The sequence below is a fragment of the Macaca nemestrina genome, chromosome 5 (genome assembly GCF_043159975.1).
Source record: "Macaca nemestrina isolate mMacNem1 chromosome 5, mMacNem.hap1, whole genome shotgun sequence".
Classification (NCBI taxonomy): domain Eukaryota; kingdom Metazoa; phylum Chordata; class Mammalia; order Primates; family Cercopithecidae; genus Macaca; species Macaca nemestrina.
Window position 1 is genome coordinate 146,931,500 of NC_092129.1, and position 24,981 is coordinate 146,956,480.

The 24,981-nt window shown below is 41.3% G+C and overlaps 1 protein-coding gene across 7 annotated transcripts in view; it reads left to right on the forward strand.

Moving 5' to 3' along the window:
- The window catches only part of LOC105474511 (SRSF protein kinase 1), a 117,567-nt gene that overhangs the window by 69,783 nt on the left and 22,803 nt on the right, over positions 1-24,981 (forward strand). For 3 of the 7 annotated variants that reach the window (XM_071097154.1, XM_071097153.1, XM_071097152.1), the window contains exons 14-16: positions 14,196-14,265; positions 17,949-18,041; positions 18,331-18,423. In XM_071097154.1, the coding sequence (XP_070953255.1) occupies positions 14,196-14,265; positions 17,949-18,041; positions 18,331-18,423 (256 nt within the window). Of the gene's footprint in view, positions 1-14,195; positions 14,266-17,948; positions 18,042-18,330; positions 18,424-21,606; positions 24,054-24,981 lie in introns of those variants that run through there. The other 4 variants (XM_011729235.3, XM_011729232.3, XM_011729233.3 and 1 more) reach the window with 3 other exon arrangements.

The following is a 24,981-nucleotide window of genomic DNA, read 5'->3' on the forward strand; positions in this document are numbered from 1 at the left end:
AGGAGACAGATGCCTTTCTCTATCTTAACTGCCAAGAGGCCTTCTTTCCTCTTACACTAATCCTCCTCAGCACAGACCCTTCACGGGTGTCAGGCTGGGAGACAATCCAGTCTTTCCCTTCCCACAAGGCCATATTTCAAACCATCACATGGGGAGAAAACTTGGACAATACCTGGCTTTCCTAGGCAGAGGTCCCTGCGACTTTCTGCAGTGTATGTGTCCCTGGGTACTTGAGATTAAGAGAATGGTGATGACTTTTTTTTTTTTTTTTGGGACGGAGTCTTGCTCTATCGCCCAGGCTGGAGTGCAGTGGCATGATCTTGGCTCACTGCAAATTCCGCCTCCCCCTGCCTCAGCCTCTCGAGTAGCTGGGACTACAGGCACCTGCCAACACACCCAGCTAATTTTTTCGTATTTTTAGTAGAGACGGGGTTTCACCGTGTTAGCCAGGATGGTCTCAATCTCCTGACCTCGTGATCCATCTGCCCACTTCGGCATCCCAAAGTGCTGGGATTGCAGGTGTGAGCCACTGTGCCGGGCCCATATCATTGGTCTTTAAAGCTGATGGACTGTCTGAAGTAAGGTTTTAATATTGTTGCACAAAATGAAAGAATATTGGAATAAAATCTCAGGCTTCTTTCTTGCCACACTTTAAAGCTTTGTATTTTGAGGAATTTTATTTGAGTTAATTTGCTATAGAAAATGATAAATGATGGAGATGCCACCAGCTATAAAGTGTACCTGGTTAATAGATGGCATCTGATTTATTAAAATGTGGATTTGCTAAGATGTAGTTTTTAGTAGTGGATTAATTGTTTACTGTAAGAAGATGAGGACTTTTTTTCTTTTTTTTTTTTTTTTTTTTTTTTTTTGAGACGGAGTCTCGCTTTGTCGCCCAGGCTGGAGTGCAGTGGCCGGATCTCAGCTCACTGCAAGCTCCGCCTCCCGGGTTTACGCCATTCTCCTGCCTCAGCCTCCCGAGTAGCTGGGACTACAGGCGCCCACCACCTCGCCCGGCTAGTTTTTTGTATTTTTAGTAGAGACGGGGTTTCACCATATTAGCCAGGATGGTCTCGATCTCCTGACCTCATGAGCCGCCCGTCTCGGCCTCCCAAAGTGCTGGGATTACAGGCTTGAGCCACCGCGCCCGGCCGGACTTTTTTTTTCTTATTCCACATTTCTATTTTGTTTGGGGGCAGTAGATCCTGCTTGATATTTAATAAAGTATTTCTAATGTCAGGCTTAAGAAGTAAGGCTGAAAGATAAAGGTGTCATTAATCTTGCCTCATAGTTCTGGACCCACTCACATGTCAGAATTTTCTTCATCAAGGAACGCAAGGTACTTACCTGACATGAGACAATATCATGAAAAATTGAGCCCCATTTGATCCTCAAATTTTATTTTGCCAGTCGACATAGAAAAACAAAATGTTGCTTTAAATTTGATCATAGAGGCCAGGCGTGGTGGCTCACGCCTGTAATCCCAGCACTTTGGGAGGCTGAAGCGGGCAGATCACAAGGTCAGGTGATCGAGACCATCGTGGCTAACACTGTAAAACCCCGTCTCTACTAAAAAATACAAAAAAAAAGTTAACCGGGCATGGTGGCAGGCGCCTGTAGTCCCAGCTACTCGGGAGGCTGAGGCAGGAGAATGGCGTGAACCTGGCAGGCGGAGCTTGCAGTGAGCTGAGATTGCAGCACAGCACTCCGGCCTGGGTGACAGAGCGAGACTCCGTCTCAAAAAAAAAAAAAAAATTGATCATAGAGCAAAAATTCTGGAATATCAGAAGTGCCTGAAGAGATGGATCATCCTGCATCCAAAGTAATTAATGGATGGAAAGATTAGAACCCTCTCTGAGAGGTAATGAGATGAACAAGTTGAGATTGCCTACCACATTGATGATTGAGGAATAGATAGAAGGGCAATTATAAAAAGGGAAAAGGGGACCCAGGTGTGGTGGCTTATGATTGTAATTCCAGCACTTTGGGAGGCTGAGGCAGACACATTACTTGGGGTCACGAGTTCAAGACTAGCCTAGCCAACATGGAGAAACCCTGTCTCTACTAAAAATACAAAAATTAACTGGTCGTGGTGGCACATGCCTGTAATCCCAGCTCCTCGGGAGGCTGAGGCACAAGAATCTTTTGAACCTGGGAGGCAGAGGCTGCAGTGGGCTGAGATCACACCACTGCACCCCAGCCTGGGCAACAGAGCAAGACTCTGTTTCAAAAAGGGAGGGGTGGAAAGGAGAAAATATTTGTGTAGAACATGACAGAGTGAGACTCTGTCTCAAAAAAAAAAAAAAAGAAAAGAAAATTTCGAACATTGGAGTCAGGACAGGTAGGACCATAACTGGCAGGATGAGATTATCTTCTTCTCTGGCCTTTGAATACCCTTCCTCCCGCTGTGGGGAAGTATGTTTATAGTCCCCAGTTGTCTTCCTTTTCTGGTAAATTCCTCTTTTGAAGTGATTGCTTTCTGGCATATGTTCCTTTTCTTCACCTTTTGCTCTCTGAAATTCAGAACAGGATTTGTGGGACTCCCATGGGCACTTGTGAGAGGTTCGGTGAGTATAGCTACACATATTTAGGACATGGGGTGAAGTGCATGTCTTTGTCAACCCCAGAAGTTGGCCAATTCCTTTTTTTTTTTTTTGAGACGGAGTCTCGCGCTGTCACCCAGGCTGGAGTGCAGTGGCCGGATCTCAGCTCACTGCAAGCTCCGCCTCCCGGGTTCACGCCATTCTCCTGCCTCAGCCTCCCGAGTAGCTGGGACTACAGGCGTCCGCCACCTCGCCCGGCTAGTTTTTTGTATTTTTTTTTTTAGTAGAGACGGGGTTTCACCATGTTAACCAGGATGGTCTCGATCTCCTGACCTCGTGATCCGCCCGTCTCGGCCTCCCAAAGTGCTGGGATTACAGGCTTGAGCCACCGCGCCCGGCCGGCCAATTACTAATCAAGGGAAAGGTTAGGGGAAAAACTAGAGAATATGCAGTCATCCCTCAATGTCCTCAGGGGATTGGTTCTAAGACCCCTTGCAGATACCAAAATCCACAGGTGTTCAAGTACTTTACATAAAATGGCGTAGTGTTTGCGTATAACATATATAACCGTATGGCCTCTGTATACTTAAATTGTTTCTAGATTACTTATAATACCTAATATAATATAAATGTTATGTAAAGTTGTTGTACCATATTTTTTTAACTTGGTTTTTTTGTTGTTGTTGTTTCGTTTTGTTTTTTTTAGGGATGGGATCTTGCTCTGTTGCCCAGGCTGGAGTGCAGTGGTGTGATCATAACTCAATATAACCTCAAACTCCTGGGTTCAAGGGATCCTACCACCTCACTCCCCGAGTAGCTAGGACTATAGGCATGTGCCACCCACTTGGCTCATTTTTAAATTTTTTTCTCGTAGAGACCAGGTCTTGCTATGTTGCACAGACTGGTCTCAAACTGCTGGCTTCAAACGATCCTGCTACCTCAGCCTCCCAAAGCACTGGGATTACAGGCATGACTCACTGTGCCTGTCCTTTACTTGTTTTTTTATTGTGCTGTTGTTGCTGTTTCTGAATATTTTTAATCTGCAGTCAGTTGAATCTGAGCATGTGGAACCTCAGACACCCAGGGCTGACTAACTTAATTCTTGGTCAGATGTTTCAGTAAGGGAGTGAATCTTTCAGAAATGGGATCCAAAGGGGTTTATCCGTAACTGTCTTTGTCTAGAATTCTTAAGGCTACTAAAATCCTTAAACTATCAAAATCCAAAGTGTAGTAATTTAACCCAAGAGCTCTTTCTCCATCATCACCAATTCACAATCTGAGCTGCCTGAATGAAAAGGCAGAAATGTCTGCAGGTGGTTATAACTTCTAGCACTATGCACAATAGCTGTTTAGATTTCACCAAAGATTGTCACCTTTGTTCAACAGCAATAAGTCAGTGGAGGCCAGATTTTGAATGCTATTTTAGTAAGTAATATTTTGAGTTCTTTTTGTACAATTTCCTTATCCTATACAATGAAAGCTATAGGTTTGCTTTTATTTATTTTTTTGTTTTTGCTGCCATAGTGTTCCGCTAAACAGAGGTAATACAAACACCAAAAAACAGAGTATAATCTCATCTCTTTCACAGTTCTATAATAAAATCACTAGGACGTGTGTCTTTACAGTAGATTCCTGCAGTTGGTATGTGCAGAAGTATCTGGATCCCAGGCATTGCTGTCAGTGAAGGTAAAGGAGAGCTGGGTATTTGCTGTATTCAAGAGATGGGAGTGATTAAATGCACAGCTCCCAAAGTTAGACATTCTAAACAGGGAAAGAAGCAGGAGGAATTGAGAGAGGCAAGCATTTGTTCCCCAGGAATGATGGCGTTATAGTTAATTAACTATAGGACCTTCATTATAACCCCAGTGAATAGCACACAGTTGAGAGGAAGGCTTTAAGCTGACACCAGCCGGGGTGCACTAGATCCCTGGGGCAAGATAGTCTCCATTTTAATCATTCATAGCTTGTACGATCTGTTCACGTAACTGGATGTTGGAATATTTATTTTAGGCATGCTTTGATTACCAAAGAAAAATTAAAGCTTTAAGTCTATAGTAGTACCTTGCCCTTATTGTTTACTTTTTGTCTATATCAATTAATGAGAACTTAAATGGATAGGCCTTTCCTCTTAACTGAAAAAGGACTGAAAAAGGACTCAGCCCTTGGCCCTCTTCTCTCTCTTCCTGGGGGATTTCATGAAGTCCCATGATGTCTCTAGCCTCAGCTCATCTCTATACTTAATCCAACTTTTTATGTCCAACTGTCTGCTTGACAACTCCATTTGAATATCTGATAAATATCTCAAATGTAACATTTTCAAAATAGAGTGCTTGGTTCACCCTACACATCCTGTTTTTGTAAGGTTCACCCAGCCACTTAGACTAAAAGCTTAGAACCTGAACCTTTTAGGTTAATTCTTAATTCTGTTTTCCTCTGTCTACATCTAGTCCATCAGCTGTTTTTGTGTGTTTTACCTTCAGAATATATCCAATACCGGCTAGGTGCAGCTCATACCTGTAATCTCAGCACTTTGGGAGGCTGAGGCAGGTGTATCACCTGATATCAGGAGTTCAAGACCAGCCTGGCCAACCTGATGAAACCCTTTCTCTACCAAAAATACAAAAATTAGCCGGGTGTGGTGGTATGCAACTGAAATCCCAGCTACTGGGAAGGCTGAGGCACGAGAATTGCTTGAACCCAGGAGGCAGAGATTGCAGGGAGCCAAGACTGCACCACAGCCTAAGTGACAGAGCGAGACCCTTTCTCCAAAAAACAAGAAACAAAAAAAAAATCCAATACCAACCACTTTTTACTTTTTCCATTAACTCATTATAACCCATGCCATCATCATTTCACAAATGGATCAATACAGTGACCTCCTAATTTCCTTTCTCTGCTTCTGTTTTTCTCCCTTCGTGTCACATTATCACATAGTGGCCTGAGTGGTCTTAAGTGTTAATCAAATCATATTACTCCCCTGTTTTAAATCCTCTAATTGCATCTATTCCACTCAAAGTCCTATTTTCTTTCCCTAGTCTTGTGAAGCTCATTCTTACCTTGGACCTTTGGACGTGCTTTCTCGTTCACCGTATGCAGGTCTTTGTTCAACAGAATCTCTTTAGAGATATCTTCCTGACGACTTTATTTGAAATAACCCCCACTTTATCACTTTTCTTTGTCACATAGAACTTGTGACTCCCTGAAATACATGGGGTTTTTTTATGTTTGCTTTCTATATGAGGCAGGGAAATTGTCTGTGATTCTTAAATAGGAAAGGGATATGTGCAGTAGACATATGCATTTTGGAAAAGTTCTTCAGCAATTCTTACGTACACCTTTGATACAGAACCATTTATTTGCTTTGACTAATATAATTTACAGCTGTGTTAAGACTGGAAAAACACTACTTTTAAAACTGGAAGTGAGTGGTAGAATATATTTAGTAACAACAGAAAAACTAATAACTGAACTCGGGAGTTTCCCAACCGTCCTTTTTGACCTGTGGCTATTGTAACCCTCTTTCATCCTTTCTAGCGCTGAAACATCGCTTCCTTGCTGTTAAGACATCTTTCCTTTGCTTCATTCCCCTGCTATTGGTTGTTTGCAGAGCACTAACCACTAGGACTGGGTACTTAATTATGTTACTTCTCCATATCAGGAGGAGCAGTAAGTAGACTTCTAAACAAAATTTGAACAAAACTTGGCATATCTGGTTTGAAATGAGTTTCAAAGCCACCTTCAACTTAGTATTTTCATGATTTGAGCAATTAAATATGGTTAGTAACAGAAATAAGGTATGAATGATACTTGTCAGATATTTCTAGAAATATTGTTATAGTTAAAACTAAATTTACTTTTTCCCTTTTTTTGTCTTTTTTAACTCTTTAATCATTATCTCCCCATTATCTTCACCCCCCAGCCTCTGTAACCACCATTCCGCTCTCTGCTTCTATGAGTTCAATTGTTTTAGATTTCACATATAAGTGAGAGTGTTGCAGTATTTGTCTTTCCGTGCCTGGCTTATTTCACTTCATATTATGTTTTCCAATTCCATCCATGTCATTGCAAATGACTGAATTTCCATCTTGTTTTTAAGGCTGAATAGTATTCCATTCCATTGTGTATACAAGTTGAATATCCCGAATCTGAAACACTTGGTACCAGTTTCAGTTTGGGAAATTTTTTAGATTTTGGAATATTTGCAGAATACATACTGTCTGAACATTTCTAATCCAAAAATCTAAACTTCGAAATGCTCCAAATGAGCATTTCCTTTGCATGTCGTGTCAATTTTGGATTTTGGAGCAACCTGTATATACCACATTTTATTGTCTGTTTATCTGATCTGTATAGACTCAACTTAGATTGATTTTAAAATCAACTTAGGTTGATTCCATAACTTGACTATTGTGAATAGTGCTGCCGTGAATATGGGAATGCAGACATCACTTAAACAAACTGATTTTAAATCTTTGAGGTAAATATCCAGAAGTGGGATTGCTGGATCATATGGTAACTCTACTTTTAGATTTTTAAAGAACCTCCATATAGTTTTCCATGAGGGTTGTACTAATTTACATTCCCACCAATAACATTCAAGACTTCCCTTTGCTCCACATTCTCACCAACACTAAATCTTTCATCTTTGTGATAACAGACATTCTGACAGATATGAAATGATACCTCATTTTGGTTTTAATTTGCATTTCCCTAATGATTAATGATGTTGAGCTATTTTTTTAGTAGATCCGTTGGCCATTTGTGTGTCTTCTTTTCAGAAATGTGTATTTAGGTCCTTTGCCTGTTTTAATAGGGTTTTTTTTTGTTTGTTTTCTTGCTATTGAGTTGAGTTCCATATTATTTTGGATATTAACCCCTATCAGATGTATAGCATGCATATATTTTTTCCCATCCCATAGGTTATCTGTACACACTATTGTTTCCTTTGCTGTACAGAAGTTTTTTGGTTTGATGTTATCCCATTTGTCTGTATTCGCCTTTGCTCCCTGGGCTTTTGGGGTCAAATCCAAAAAAATCGTTGCTCAGATCAATGTCATGTGGGTTTCCCCCTTGTTTTCTTCTGGTAGTTTTTCAGTTTCAGGTCTTATGTTTAAGTCTTTCATCCATTTTGATTTTTGTATTCGGAGTGCAATTTCATTCTTTTTATATCCAGTTTTTCCAACACCATTTATTGAAGAGACCATCCTTTTCCCATTCTGTATTCTTGGGATTTTTGTCAAAGATCACTTGACCATACATGCATGGGTTCATTTCTTTTTTTTTTGAGTCGGAGTCTCACTCTGTTGCCCAGGCTGGAGCGCAGTGGCACGATCTCGGCTCACTGCAAGCTCCGCCTCCTGAGTTCACACCATTCTCCTGCCTCAGCCTCCCCAGCAGCTAGGACTACAGGTGCACACCACCGTGCCCAGCTAATTTTTGTATTTTTAGTAGAGACGGGGTTTCACCATGTTAACCAGGATGGTCTCAATCTCTTGACCTTGCGATCCACCTCCCTTGGCTTCCCAAAGTGCTGGGATTATAGGTGTAAGACACTGCGCCCAGCCGCGTGGGTTCATTTCTGGGCTCTCTATATTGTTCCTTTGGTCTATGCTTCTGCTTTTTTTGCCAGGCCCATGCTGTTTTAATTACTATAGCTTTGTAGTATAGTTTGAAAGTAGGTAGTGTGACGCTTCCAGCTTTGTTCTTGTTTTGAGACAGGGTCTCATACTGTCACTCAGGCTGGAGTGCAGTGGCACAATCATGGCTGTCTTCAGCCTTCGCCTCCTGGGCTCAAGCGATCCTCCCACCTCAGCCTCCCAAGTAGCTGGGACTACAGGTGCGCCCCACCACATCCAACTATTTTTGTATTTTTTGTAGAGATGGGGTCTCCTTGTGTTGCCCAGGCTGGTCTCAAACTCCTGGGCTCCAGTGATCTGCCTGCTTCAGCCTCCCAAAGTGCTGGGATTACAGGCGTGAGCCACCACGCCCAGCCCAGCTTCTTTGTGTTCGTGACTGCCTTGGCTATTTGGGATTTTTTGTGATTGCATGTGAATTTTAGGATTGTTTTTTCTATTTCTATGAAAAATAACATTGCAACTGTGATAGAGATTGCATTGAATCTGATAGATCACTTTGAGTAGTGTGGACATTTTAACAATAGTAAGGCCAGGCACGGTCGCTCACACCTCTAGTCCCAGCATTTTGGGAGGCCAAGGCAGATGGATTGTGTGAGACCAGCCTGGGCAACATGGCAAAATCCCATCTCTACAAATAATTTAAAAATTAGCCGAGTGTGGTGATTCATGCTACTTGGGAGGCAGAGGTGGGAGAATCACCTGAGATCAGGAGGCAGAGGTTACAGTAAGCCAAGATTGCACCACTACAGTCCAGCCTGGGTCACGGAGCAAGACCCTCTCTCATAAAATTAAATTAAATTAAAATTAAAATCTAAACCATGAACATAAGATATATTTTCATTTATTTGTGTCTTCAATTTCTTTTCTCAGCATTTTATAGTTTTCAGTGTACAGGTCTTTTACCTCCGTGCTTAAATATGTTTCTAAGTGTTTTTTTTTTTGTTTTGTTTTGTTTTTTGTAGCTATTGTAAATGGAATTGATCTCTTGGTTTATTTTTCAGCTAGTTGTTAGTTTACAGAAATGCTGCTGATTTTTGTGGGTTGATTTTGTATCCTGCAACTTTACTGTATTTGTTTGTTAGTTCTAATGGGTTTTTGGTGGAGTCTTTAGGGTTTTCTGTATATAAGATCATGACGGGCCAGGCTTGGTGGCTTATGCCTGTAATCCCAGCACTTTGGAAAGCTGAGGCAGGAGGATCACTGGAGCTCAGGAGTTTGAGACCAGCCTGGATAACATAGTGAGACCCCATTTCTACCAAAAGAAATGAAAAAATTAGCCACGTGTGGTGGCACATACCTGTAGTTTCAGCTACTTGGGAGGCTGAGGCAGGAGGATCAGTTGAACCCGGGAGACAGATTGCTATTAGTTTTTCATTAAATATTTGGTAGGATTCAGCAGTGAAGCCATCAGGTCCTGGGCTTTTCTTTGATGGGAGACTTATTACAGATTTAATCTCTTATTTTTTATCTGTTCAGGGTTTCTATTTCTTCATGGTTCAATCTTCATAGGTTATATTGTCAATGAATTTTTCCATTTTTTCTGGGTTTTCCAATTGGTTGCCATATGATTATGCATAGTAGTCTCTTATCCTTTGTAGTTCTGTGGTATTCATTATAATGTCTCCTCTTTCATTTCTGATTTATTTATTTATTTATTTATTTTTTTGAGATGGGAGTCTTGCTCATCGCCCAGGTTAGAGTGCAGTGGTGCAATCTCGGCTCACTGCAAGCTCTGCCTCCTGGGTTTACGCCATTCTCCTGTCTCAGCCTCCCAAGTAGCTGGGACTACAGGTGCCTGCCACCACGCCCGGCTAATTTTTTGTATTTTTAGCAGAGACAGGGTTTCACCACATTAGCCAGGATGGTCTCTATCTCCTGACCTCGTGATCCGCCCGCCTCGGCCTCTCAAAGTGCTGGGATTACAGGCGTGAGCTACCGTGCCCGGCCCATTTCTGATTTCTTGAGTCTTCTTTTTTTTTGGAGACAAGGTCTCACTCTGTCACACAGATTGGAGTGCAGTAGTGCAATCTCGGCTCACTGCAACTTCCACCTCCCAGGCTCAAGCAATCCTCTCACCTCAGCCTCCTGAGTAGCTAGGACCACAGGCATGTGCCACCATGCCTAGCTAATTGTTTGTATTTTTGGTAGAGACGGGGTTCACCATGTTGCCCAGGCTGGTCTCGAACTCCTGAGCACAAGTGATCCACCTGCCTCAGCCTCCCAAAGTGCTGGGATTACAGGCATGAGCCACTGTACCTGGCCTATGTTCACATTTTTATACAACTTGTCTTTAGAATTTTTTTTTGTTAAGAGATGGGATCTCACTATATTTCCCAGGCTGGTCTTGAACTCCTGGGCTCAAGCAGTCCTCCCGCCTTGGCCTCCCAAAGTGCTGGAACTACAGGTGTAAGCCACCCTACCTGGCCTCTTTAGAACTTTTTTTATCTTTCAAAACTGAAACTCTATATACCATTGGAGAAAAACTCCTTGTTTCCCTTTTCCCCTATTCCTTGGCAACCTTTTTAATTTAAAACAGACTTAATTGTTCCAGCCTCCAGCCCTGCTCTGGAATTTTACTTCCCTTTGGTATAGATTGTTGAAGACAGGAAATTTGAATCATCTTTTAGTTCCTTTTTTCTAAAATAACATATCCAGCACTTCAGCCCTTCTTAATGTGGTCAAACCTGGGTCAAGATAAGGGGCCTTCAGTTAATACATTAAGCACACCTGTATCTCTGCAGAAAGACAAGCATCAGAACTCTGACTTGTCTTCCTCACTTTGAGACAGCCATTGGCCAGCCCATTGATACAGATGATGGACATGTTACTTTGTAGAAACAGCTCTTACCTTGAAAGTCCTCATTTTCTGTTTGGTAGTCACTCTTTGCATTCTGACCACACACAAACATTGCTTATGAAATGCTAGATTGACCCTTAAGCTGTGTCAGTATTCCTTTCTGCTACCTAGAGTTTGCAAGTTACTTCTGGATCTGAATGTGATTAGTCTGTTTAAATTGTCATTGTTTTAACTTTTCCATGCATTTCATGCTATCTTCTAAGCCATTTTTCTCAAAGGCAGTAGTCTAGAGAAGGTTAACAAAGGATGGTACACTGGTTTGTTTCTTTTTTTTTTTTTTTTTTTTCTTTTTTTTTTTTTTGTTGTTTGTTTTTTGTTTTTTGTTTTTTTTGAGACGGAGTCTCGCTCTGTCGCCCAGGCTGGAGTGCAGTGGCGCGATCTCGGCTCACTGCAAGCTCCGCCTCCTGGGTTTACGCCATTCTCCTGCCTCAGCCTCCTGAGTAGCTGGGACTACAGGCGCCCGCCACCGCGCCCGGCTAATTTTTTGTATTTTTAGTAGAGACGGGGTTTCACCGTGGTCTCGATCTCCTGACCTTGTGATCCGCCCGCCTCGGCCTCCCAAAGTGCTGGGATTACAGGCGTGAGCCACCGCGCCCGGCCTGGTTTGTTTCTTAATAGACTTTATTTTTTAGAGCAATTTTAGGTTCACAGAAAAATTGAACAAAAAGTACAAATAAGTTTTATATGCTCCCCACACACAGAGCCTCCCTCACAATCGATCTGCTGCTCCACAGTGATACATTTGTTACAGTGAACCTACATTGACACATCATTATTAACCAAAGTCAGTAGTTTACATCTCATTTCACTCTTTTATGAGTTTTGACAAATGTATCTATCATTATTATATGCAACATCATTTCACTGCTCTAAAACTCCTCTGTGCTCTGCCTGTTCATCCCTTCCTTCCACCACTCCCTGGCAACCACTGATATTTTTATTATCTCCATAATGTCAAATAGTTGGAATCATACAGTATGTAGCCTTTTTAGATTGGGTTCTTTCACTTAGTAATATGCATTTAAGGCTCCTCCATATCTTCATGGCTTAATAGCTCATTTCTTTTTAGCACTGAAGAATATTTCATTTTCTGGCCTCCTGAATAGCCAGTACCACAGGCATATAGCACTGCCATGACTGGCTCATGTGTGTTTTTGTTTTTGTTTTTGTTTTTGTTTTAACTTTAATTTCAGTATCTTTACTGAACTCTATGAGACCATGAGTTGTTTTTTTTTTTAAAGTCCTGGTGTCAGGAATGATTGACAAGTTTTGTTGAATAAGAATCATGATTTGTTTCTCTGTTGCTTTGGGACTATAAACCTCAGGACAACTGAGGGTAGAACAAGTATCTGCTCTATCACTGTGGTTCAGTTTCATAATAAACGAGTGAAATGTAAAACAAGCAATGCCAAGCAAGAAGCCATATAGCACTCTTGACATTTAGAGATAGTATTTGATTCCTAAACCTATCCTGAAACTTCTGGTTTTGAGGTCTCCCTCTGGACGGTAGTACTGTTTTGAGAAAGGCTGTTCTGTCATGAAATTGCAGAAACTGACACTGGTGAGCCACCAAGACCTAAACTTGGGTCTAAATTGAGAATATGCCCCAACTAAGTCCTGGAGTCTACAGTTCTTGAGGTTGTTTGGACCACTTAGTACCATTGATTTAATCAAAATTGACCTATGACTAGCACTTATTTTATAACTGTGTTTCCCTATCAATAAGGTTATTTTTAAAAACTGCTGTTGGCCGGGCGCAGTGGCTCACGCCTGTAATCCCAGCACTTTGGGAGGCTGAGGCAGGCAGATCACGAGGTCAGGAGATCAAGACCATCCTGGCTAACACAGTAAAACCCCATCTCTACTAAAAATACAAAAAATTAGCTGGGCGTGGTGGCGGGCACCTGTAGTCCCAGCTACTCAGGAGGCTGAGATAGGAGAATGGGGTGAACCTGGGAGGCGGAGGTGGCAGTGAGCCGAGATTGCGCCACCGCGCTCCAGCCTAGGCAACAGAGCAAGACTCTGTCTCAAAAAAACAAAACTGCTGTTGTACTGATTTTTAAAACTCCATTTATAATCAGTGAGATTTATGTAGCCCCGCTGTTAGCCTAACACTATCTTTTCATTCTGCATGGCACTTATTCCTAAGGATATCATTTCCTAAGATGCTCTCGAACACTGTAAGAGGTTTTTCTATTACAGGAGACAGGCTTTTCTTTTCCTGATTAGGGAGTACTGACTTGCCAGTCACATAGGCTAGGTTCCTGACTCCCTTTACACTTAATCTTCTGATTTTCTAAAGACCTACAAATTGGCCAGGCACAGTGGCTCACGCCTGTAATCCCAGCACTTTGGGAGGCCAAGGCGGGTGGATCATGAGGTCAAGAGATTGAGACCATCCTGGCCAACATGGTAAAACCCCATCTCTACTAAAAATACAAAAATTAGCTGGGCGTGGTGGCACGTGCCTGTAGTCCCAGCTACTCCGGAGGCTGAGGTGGGAGAATCACTTGAACTTCGGAGGCAGAGGTTGCAGTGAGTTAAGATCACGCCATCGCACTCCAGCCTGGTAGGCAGAGCAAGATTCCATCTCAAAAAAAAAAAAAAAGACCTAGGAATCAGGAACTTTCCATCTGGGACAGTCTAGGGAGTACTTCCTATGCAAAAGTTAATAGTGTACTTGTCGAACACTAGAGAGTCATAAGTAGACATCTGAATTTTTTTGTTTTGATTTTTTTTGTTTGGTACAGAATCTCAATTTCTAGCCATGTGTGATTATAATGTAAGAAAGACCTGTTCTTCTCATGCATAATAATTTAGAATCACCTTAATATCCAGGTGTGCCTTTTTCTGGCCAAAAAAGGGAAACTCAGGAGGGCTGAATTGCTGGGGTTTAGGGTGGGGAGGTTTAGGCATGAAATAACCCACATGTTAGTATTTACTGAGTCTTTGCTGTTTTCTCCATTTTATTAAGATAGGGATGTGGAAGAAATGCTTTAGGAATAATCTTATGGGGTTTTTTTTTAGTTTTTTTTTTTTAATCTGTAAATTTTCCCAAGGGAACAAGAGTTACTTCATATTGAGCCAAATAGCAGTAAGCTTTCCAAAGGCCTTCTTTTCTGTTGTGCTTTCATATGCTGTCCTCTTTTTTTTTTTTAGGCCTTTGAACTGGCCACAGGTGACTATTTGTTTGAACCTCATTCAGGGGAAGAGTACACTCGAGATGAAGGTGAGAACCCTTAACCGTGGATGTGTGTGTGTGGTATTTACACTTTCCACATTTAGCTAACATCATTTGTTAGTACTGAAGAGCCTTAGTCTTGTTAGTGTGCAAAGCATATGTAAATCCCAGAAAAGTTAGAAATATAAAAGACATTTTATAGTAGGTTTTTAGATATTTTCTGAAAAATACTAAAGAGCTCTGTCAGAGTCAAAAGGCCACAGTTAACCTAAAACTTCTGTGTGCTGGACAGTTTTTTTCTTCAACATCTAGTTATCTTCCTTTCTGTATATATCAGTGGTTCATTCTTTACCCAGTTTGAGTTTACCTGTTCATCAACCTGTTGCTCAATTATGCCTCCAAATTTATTTAGAGGTCAGTAACTTTAATATACACACACTACTTAAATGCAGAGACTATATCCTATGTCTATAAATTCTGCCAACATTTAGCATTCTTTTTTCCCTTTTCTGAATATAAAACTGTAATTTTTTCTTCTTTGGAATTCCATTTTAAAACAAAATAGAATGGATTTACATGTTGTGGTAGCCAGTGGGAAAAGCTTAAGCTGCCAGTAACTTTGTCTGAGAGACTGTGGAAGCAGGCAACTGTATATGTCTGATTTTTCTATTATGATGGCATCCAGATAACTAAATGGGTTAATAATTTGAGTGAACAAACAAAATTTTTTTTTTGAGACGAAATCTCACTCTGTCACCAGGCTGGAGTGCAGTGGTTCAAGCGATTCTCGTGCCTCGGCCTCCTGAGTAGCTGGGACTACAGGCATGCACCACCACACCCAGCTAATTTTTGTATTTTTAGTAGAGGCGGGGTTTCACCATGTTGGCCAGGATGGTCTCTATCTCTTGACCTCGTGGTCCACCCCTTTCAGCCTCCCAAAGTGCTGGGATTACAGGCATGAGCCACCGCGCCCAGCCAAGAAAATGTTTTATACAGTTGAGGCAGCTTATGTTTTATTTGTAGGATTAATGAGGATTATTTTGAGAGATCACTACAGCATCTACCCTCCCAATGTAGAGAACATGTTCTTTTTGTACTTTCCTTGAGTCTTTGGGAACACGTATTTCATGCTCTATGGAACCAGGAGTGCTCTTTGTTTCTCAAAATGTGGTCTTCTGGGATATTAATAGGTAATGTTAGTAGGACCTGCTAATATCCCTAATGAATACCATTTGGAAAATGCTATCTAATTCCTGTGAATGCCTATTTAAGTGAGTACATATTTTATATGTATAAGCCCCATGTTAGAGGATACTATAATTACTACTTGATTTTACCCACTCTCTGCTTGCTATTTTTCTGGGTTATAGGTTTGGGGTTATAGGCTTACAGTGTTTGGGGTTATAGGCCTAGAAACTACCTACTATATTTGTTGGGAGGGTAATTAATTTTTTTTTACTTCCCTAGATTCTCCATAAATGTTAGTGTGTGGTACAGAACACGTATAGTGGCTAGAATTATATCAAGTAGTAGTATGCTACCAAACCTGAAAATTTTAATATATATGCAGAGTCCCAAATAAGGGGACAGGGAAAAACTATCTTCCCTAGATATTTAAATTCTAATTTATTCCATCCTATACCAGTTAGTACTAATAGTCCTTAGGTCAAACATCAACCCTACCTGTGCTGTTCTACTGCAGTTTGGCCTATAAGAGCAGGAACAAGCAAACCCTTACCCCTGATTAGTGTGTGCAGTTTGTTACAAGTCATGGTAGGACAGGAGCCTGAGTACCATGTCCTCTACTCTGGCTTTCCACAGCCCTAACTCATGGGATAATACTTAATAATTTTGTCTGTCAAGTATATCAATCCTCATAAGCCAAAGATAGGTTGCAGGAATTAAATGTAAAGTAACAACTTCAAGGGAATTCCTTGGTATAGGAAAAATATTTAAAGAACCAATATTTTACTTGGAAGTTTACTTAAGTTTCTAAGAACTTTAAGAAGTTCTCTTAGAAACTATAGTCTAAGTTTTTCCTTGGTATTCTCATTTTGGTTATTGTTAATGGTAAAAACACATTTGCAGGTCCTGCCAAAAACCAGCAGAAAAATTCTTGGCATGCAGGTACTTGTTACCAAACCATAAATTCAGTCAAAACTGCTCAAAGGTTGTAGGGAAGTCATAAATGTGAAGTCTTCTTTAAATGACACCTACTCCTTTACATGAGAAAGATATAACCTGAAACCTTCACAAATTCCCAGATAATATGAATGTCTCTAGCATGTTATTTCCCCTGTAAGATACATAACTGGAAGTTTAACCCTTAATGATTCTGTAACTACAGGATAAAAGTATTTTATAAAGCTTTTTTTCTGGCCAGGAGCCATCATTTAAAAAAAAAAAACTTTTATATTCTGCCTGGGTGTTCACGCCTGTAATCCCAGCACTTTGGGAGACTGAGGTGGGTGGATCACTTGAGCCCAGGAGTTTGAGACCAGCCTGGGCAACATGGCAAAACCCCACCCATCTCTACAAAAAATACAGGCCAGGCACAGTGGCTCACACCTGTAATCCCAGCATTTTGGGAGGCCAAGGCAGGCAGATCACCTGAAGTCAGGAGTTCAAGACCAGCCTGGCCAACATGTGAAACCCTGTCTCTACTACAAATACAAAAATTAGCTGGACATGGTGGTGTGCAACTGTAATCCCAGCTACTCAGGAGGCTGAGACACAAGAATCACTGGAACCCAGGAGGCGGAGGTTGCAGTGAGCCAAGATCATGCCATTGCACTCCAGCCTGGGCGACAGAGCAAGACTCCATCTCAAAAAAAAAAAAAAAAAAAAAAAGGTTTTATATTCTTAATTTCTGTCACCTGCAGAGGAAAAAAAAAAAAAAAGACAGTAGATCTGCCTGACGTGTGTGTACTGGTTGTTCCCAGACTCACCTCCTGGTTAAGAGGCTGCATGCCTCCCTGGTGGCGCTCATGATCCATATTCATACTGTGACGATTACAGATCATCAAGTAGCTATACTTTAAAATGTTTGTGCTAATCTTTACTCTTAAAAAATGATTTTAGGAAAAAAAGCTTTAGACAAGACATAAGATAATTGGTTTTCATTTGAGTTTTAGCTCATATTAGCCCTGACGTTTCAAGTTAGGCCATTTGTGCTTTTTGAAGTTCTATTTTCTCATCTTTAAAATGGGGTATCAGCCAGGTGGTGACCCAGGCCTGTGATCCCAACACTTCGGGAGGCCAAGGCAGGAGTATTGCTTGAGCCCAGGAGTTTGAGACCAGCTTGGCAGTATGCCATGACCTCATCTCTCCAAAAAATGTTTTAAGTCAGCAGGTGTGGTGGCACATGCCTGAAGTCCCAGCCACTGGGGAGGCTGAGACAGAACGATCACAAATAATAGTTCCAGAATGTCTAACACATATTTGGACAGTTTTTTAAATCTTACCTAAAGAACCTACCTGAACCTAGATATATAGACAAAAGAGAAGTAAAGATGAAGATAAGCCTCCAAAATCCAGAATGGTACTTGCCCGACACTGTCGGGTGACCAATCACCAGAAATAATTCTTGGCCTTCCCAGTCAGTCTTCCCTTCATTATCTTTGGTTTTATTTGTAGTTACTTTTAAACAGCTAGTCCTTGAAAAAGCTAATCATAGAAAAACCTCTTTTACAGCTTGTCCTTGATCTATTCTTCTTACCCTTCTATTTTAGACCACATTGTGCACATTATAGAGCTGATAGGCAGAATTCCAAGATGCTTTGCCCTCAGTGGGAAATATTCACAAGACTTCTTCAATCGCAGAGGTAGTATTGTTACATGAGTTTTAATCTAGGACCCAGGGGATACTTCAGGAAGCAGAGCATTCACACCAAGATTGTTTTTAGTTATCACTGAATCCACAAAAATTTGACTTTGTGAATTCTCCATTAGATGGATAGAGTCTTCCTCTTCCCATTTAGGATAGCAAGCAAGCCTGATATGCTTTACAAAGAGGTGTGCATGCTACTCTTTCTGCTATTTTCTAGAGCTACATTTGTTACTCTTGTTATGTATCTTTTTTTTCCCCCTTCTTGAAATGTTTGAAATATACAGATCACATTGCATTGATCATAGAACTTCTGGGGAAGGTGCCTCGCAAGCTCATTGTGGCAGGAAAATATTCCAAGGAATTTTTCACCAAAAAAGGTAAAGTAAATGTGTTCCCAGACATTAAGGAGGCAGAAGTGTTTTAAGAGGTAAGCACATATTCCCAATATCCTACAGAATGATGGGCCTACCCTGAATGCTAACCTGTGACTTAGCAAAGAGGTAAAAAAGTGGTCAAGAGCAGAGACTGAGCCAGGCGCGGTGGCTCATACCTGTAATCCCAGCACTTTGGGAGACCGAGGCAGGCAAATCACAATGTCAGGAGTTTGAGAACAGCCTAGCCAACATGGTGAAAGCCCATCTCTACTAAAATACAAAAAATTAGCTGGGAGTAGTGGCAGGCGCCTGTAATCTCAGCTACTTAGGAGGCTAAGACAGGAGGATCGCTTGAACCCGGGAGGCAGAGGTTGCAGTGAGCCAATATCGCACCATTGCACTGTAGCCTGGGCAACAAGAGCGAAACTCCATCTCAAAAAAAAAAAAAAGCAGAGACTGGAGCCGGGCATGGTGGCTCACGCCTGTAATCCCAACACTTTGGGAATCCAAGGCAGGACGATCACTTGAGTCTAGGAGTTCGAGACCAACCTGGGAAACATAGGAAAATCCCGTCTCTACAAAAGTTTTTTTAATTAACTGAGCATGGTGGTACACACCTATGGTCCCACCTACTCCAAAGGCTGGGGTGGGAGGATCACTTGAGCCTGGGAGGTCAAGGCTGCAGTGAGCCATGATTGCCACTGCACTCCAGCGTGGGCAACCAGAGCAAGATCCTGTCTCAGGGTAAAAAAAGAGCAGAGACTGGAGCCAGACTGTCAAACCCTGGCTACTCCCCTAGCCATGTGACCTTTGGCAGGATCTAACTGTGCCTCAGTTTGCTGATTTCTTAATGGAGATAATAATAATGTATACTTCTTACTAAGTTAGTTAATATGTATGGTGCCTGCATGCAGTTGGTTGATTACTTTTATAGCAATTCTGAAAAATGGACAAATTTTTTGCTGGCGTTTGGTCTAAGAACTGCCTCTACCAAAGGGCAGGTCATTTAAGCTTCTTACATAAGGGCAGGGACTACGTCTCACTCATCTTTGTATCCAGTGACACCTAACACAGTCACTCGAAGTACATTAGTCATACAAACGAACTTTACACTTTTTAGTTTTATGTATTTGTTATTAACCAAAAAAAACTTCCAATTTTTGACTTGATAATATATTTCTTAAGCATTGCAAAAAAAAAAAAAAAAAACTGAAATGTGAAAACCTGACCTAGAAGCATCTAGGAAACGGTCTGGTTTTTTTACCCCCATTGTGCCATGGTTCCCTTTTTCCTCACAACTTCTACAGAAGTGCTGAGAAAAATGACTTTTCTTAATCCTTGACAGGAGCCATCCTCAGAAACATTACCCTTTCTTAAACCTCTTTTAGGTGGGAAAATTTTAAAATGTTTCATAAGAGTTCTTCCTTATGTACAGTCAGATTAAGGCATGTGTGTTTACCAGGTAGGTAATCAAATAGGCACTCACTGCTCACAAAAGAGACTTAGAATTTTTATTTTTAAAAAAATATTATTATTATTATTATTATTATTATTATTATTATTGAGACAGGGTGTCACTCTGTCACCCAGGCTGGAGTACAGTGGTGCAATCTTGGCTCACTGCAACCTCCACCTCCCAGGTTCAAATGATCCTCCTGCCTCAGCCTCCCAAGTAGCTAGGACCACAGGCACGTGCCACCATACACAGCTAATTTTTTGTATTTTTGGTAGAGGCAGGGTTTCACTATGTTGCCCAACTGGTCTTGAACTCCTGAGCTCAAGTGATCCACCCAACTCAGCCTCCCAAAGTGCTGGAATTACAGGCGTGAGCCGCTGTGCCTGGCCAACTTAAAATTTTAAAGCAGCATTTGCCTTAGCTATTAATAATTGACTATCTTTTAAAATTTTTTCACTTCAAAGAAGCAATTAGGTTGATAATCCAGTATAGTATATAGAGCAGCAGTCCCCGATCTTTTTGGCACCATGGACTGGTTTTGTGGAAGATAATTTTTCTGTGGACAGTGGGGGTTGGGGGGTAGGGGGATGTTTTGGAGATAAAACTGTGTCACCTCAGATTGTCAGGCATTAGGTTCTTTTATGGAGCATGCAACCTAGATCCCTACTGCAATTCACAGTAGGATTCACACTCCTATGAGAATCTAATGCAGCCACTGATCTGACAGGAGGCAGAGCTTAGGCAGTAATGCTCTCTGGCCCACCACTGACCTGCTGCTGTGCAGACCTGACAGACCACAGACTGGTACCACAGAGGGTATTGGTATAGAGTTGAGGACCCCTGGTATAGAATATATGAAGCTGTTGTATCTGAAAGCTGTGTAGGATTTGGAGGTTTTTTTTGTTGCTTTTATCCATGCTTGACGTGATGATTTAATTTAATTTAATTTTATTTTATTTTATTTTATTTTTTTTTTTTTTTTTTTTTTTTTTTTTGAGACGGAGTCTCGCTCTGTCGCCCAGGCTGGAGTGCAGTGGCCGGATCTCAGCTCACTGCAAGCTCCGCCTCCCGGGTTCACGCCATTCTCCGGCCTCAGCCTCCCGAGTAGCTGGGACTACAGGCGCCTGCCACCTCGCCCGGCTAGTTTTTTTTTTTGTATTTCTTAATAGAGACGGGGTTTCACCGTGTTAGCCAGGATGGTTTCGATCTCCTGACCTCGTGATCCGCCCGTCTCGGCCTCCCAAAGTGCTGGGATTACAGGCTTGAGCCACCGCGCCCGGCCGATTTAATTTTAAATTACTGCCTCACTGTGAAGCAACATACACTAAACTATTGAGCACATACACAAAAAAGAGTATAAGCAAATTATTCTTGGTATGTGGTGCTAGAGTGCCTCTGTACACCATATGAGACCATGTTGAAGACAGGCATTTCATGTTTGTTTTAGTAGTAAATACCTATCCTGATTGTCATACCCAGTTTGACTGGGACCCAAAAAAATCCTAGAATAGGGGAAAAAACAAATTACCTTAAATTTTTAGAGCCTTATGAAGAATAGAGGCACTTCTTTCTGAGGCATATGCCAGAAAAAAAAAATGCTTTGTGAATGCAGGATTAGATTCTGATTGCAAAATCTGATTCCTCATAGACTACATGGATTAGTTCCACAAGAGGACCTTGTCATTTGTCTGTGTTGATCAGTGACTTTTTCTATACTGTCTTCACTGCAGGTGACCTTAAACATATCACGAAGCTGAAACCTTGGGGCCTTTTTGAGGTTCTAGTGGAGAAGTATGAGTGGTCTCAGGAAGAGGCAGCTGGCTTCACAGATTTCTTACTGCCCATGTTGGAGCTGATCCCCGAGAAGAGAGCCACTGCCGCCGAGTGTCTTCGGCACCCTTGGCTTAACTCCTAAGCCCCTGCCCACCACCACAGCAGAGATCACACACTGACCCTCCGCCCTTCCCCTCCAAGCATTTTCCTCTTCCCTTTTCAGGGTGAAGCTCTTCCTTCAAGAGTTTCTAGATCTTGGTTTTTTTTAATCCAACATGTTCATTTGGGTTTGCTTACTTGACCCTGTGGAGATCCCCACAGCCATTGGGCATCCTAGGTGAATTTGGCCTTGGTTGGGCTCTGCCAAAGACTAATGGACTAAAATGTGAAACAGCCTCTTGCCCTGTACCTTTCCTTCCCATTAGGACATCCTTTAAATTATAAGCATCCTTTTTGAAAAGAGCTATGAAGGTGTATGAGCCCATCCTTTTATTCATTGACTCTAAGAGTCAAATTTTCTAGTGCATATCCTATTGCCAGCATAAGGATGAGGAGGGGAAAGGGTGTTAATTCTGTGTACAGCAGAGACATTAAACTTGCTGTGTCCAGGCTGCATCATCTTCCTGGACTGTTTCTGTTGTTCTCTATGTTCACATTTTTTCCTGCAACTTTTAAGCTACTGTCTTTTAATTAGCTGTATGAACACCAAATTTGGGTACCATTTTATCACTGTTCAAAGCACTGTCGAATTCCTTTCATCCTTTAATAGTTAAGATCTTTGAATCTTCAGTCTGATTTTTAATGTAAGCAAAAACAGAACCATTGAATAGTAATTTCTTGAGAACCTCAGGTGTTCTATAAACAGTCCTTTCCTGTATGTCTTCTGTTGCCCTAAGACCAGAGTTATTTTGGTTGGCTGTTTTGTTTTGTTTTGTGTTTTTGTATCCTTGGCTGGCACTTTACTCATTGCACTTGAGTTTATTGCCCCATAACTAAAGGATCAGGATGACGTTAGAACAGAGATCTGGATTTCAGAGCTTTCCCACTTAAGTAGATCTTGAGATTCTGATTCTTTTCCAGACAGTCCCCTGCTTTCATGTACAGCTTTTTCTTTACCTTGCCCAAAACTCTGGCCTTGAAGCAGTTTTCCTCTATGGCTTTGCCTTTCTCATTTTCTCAGAGGCTCGAGTCTTTAATATAACCCCAAATGAAAGAACCAAGGGGAGGGGTGGGATGGCACTTTTTTTTTGTTGATCTTGTTTTGTTTTGTTTTGTTTTTTGGTTGGTTCGTTGTTTTTTAAGATTAGCCATTCTCTGCTGCTATTTCCCTACATAATGTCAGTTTTTAACCATAATTTTGACATGATTGAGATGTACTTGAGGCTTTTTTGTTTTAATTGAGAAAAGACTGCCATTTTTTTTTTAGGATGAGCCTCTCGTAGACTTGACCTAGATATTACATATTCCTCCAGTAATATTGAAGAGCAAAAGAGGGGCAGGACTGGGGTCACAGCCGCTTCTTCAGCATGGACCAAGTGGGCCTTGGGGATTACAGCATTCTCGAAGTGGCTATAGGACTCGAATTTACAGAAAGCCACAGAGGTGCAACTTGAGGCTCTACTGCTAGCAAGCCACCAGTGAGGCTGTTGGGTAACCACCTTTCTATACGGGAGATTGGAGTCTACTTTGTCATTTATCCACCAACAGTGACAAAGGAAAAGTGGTGCCGTTATGCAATCCATTTAATTCATAAACATATTACTCTGAGTAACTGGCCAGCCATTCTTCGGATCCTTCATTGGGTACTCCTGAACTCAGACATGTTCCTGTAGAAAGAATTTTAAGTTAGGCTTTCTATGCACCTACCAAGAATCAAGAGAATAGATTGTATCAAACAACGGCAGGGAAATCCTTCAGCAATTCTAATCCACTTTGGGTTTTCAGCTGTTTTTACATCTAAAGCAATAGACTAGAACTGAATTATCTTCTACACTGTAAAATCACAATTGTGGAATTACAGGAATTCTGGTGATATTAAGGTGAAATAAAACATGCAAAAGGCCCTATTTTAACAGTTGATGTGACAGTAAATTTTAATAGAACCTGTAACTTCATTTTGGAAGTGCTCCTCCACCAAATAAGGGCTTTCCCCCCTATTATTTAAGGAGCCAGATGGATTGAAAGATGTGGAAATAGGCAGCTGTAGAACTTGATCTTCCAAGTACCCCATGTATCTTTATTGAGCTTAATTATAATACTGTCAAATTGCCACGATCTCACTAAAGGATTTCTATTTGCTGTCAGTTAAAAATAAAGCCCTAAATACATTTTTATTCTTTCTACTGAGTGCATTGTCTGTTTTCTTTGTAAATGCCGTACAATAAACAAATTATTTAATAACCAACATGTTTCCAAAAATCTCTTGTTCATGTGTTGTCCAAATTGCTCTGCCCTGAGTAGTTGGAGGAAAAGATCAGTTGAGTATGCTTTTTTAATTTAAATATGGAATGAAACAGTACAGATTGCACACTTGCCATTTTGTGGGGGTCATAGTTTTGCTTCTGCTTTAAATTGGGAGTGGGATAGAATTAACAGCCAAATTAACATTTGTGGAATACTATTTTTCAGCCTGTTTTTTTTGTTTTTGTTTTTGTTGTTTTGAAAATTGTTTTTCCCTACGTCCAATAGATAGCACTTTCTTTCAGAAGATTTGTCAGGGGGTGGTTGTTTTTCTCAAATTATAAATGCACAGTATGTGCGAAATCCAGAAGACTTAGAAATATAAGCTCTTACTAAGGCAATGGCATGATGTGTTACACAGGCTTTCATACACTTGTCTCTTCATTTCTTGGATAGATTCTTGAACTGTCTGGGTCAGAGAACACATTTTTGAGGCTTTTAATAAATATTGCCGCCGGGCACGGTGGCTCACACCTGTAATCTCAGCACTTTGGGAGGCCGAGGCGGGTGGATCACAAGATCAAGAGATCGAGACGGTCCTGGCCAACATGGTGAAACCCTGTCTCTACAAAAAATACAAAAATTAACCAGGTGTGGTGGCGGGCACCTGTAGTCCCAGCTACTCAGGAGGCTGTGGCAGGAGAATCACTTGAACCTGGGAGGCAGAGGGTGCAGTGAGCCAAGATCATGCCACTGCACTCCAGACTGGGTAACAGAGCAAGACTCTCTCAATAAATAAATAAATAAATATTGCCTAACTTATCTGGACAACTAGCAGAATGGTCGGACTGTTTCTCTGTATACACCAGTGTATGAACAGGCCTCTTACGAATCACTAGTTTGGGCTCTGCCCCTTCCCCACAGGAATATCA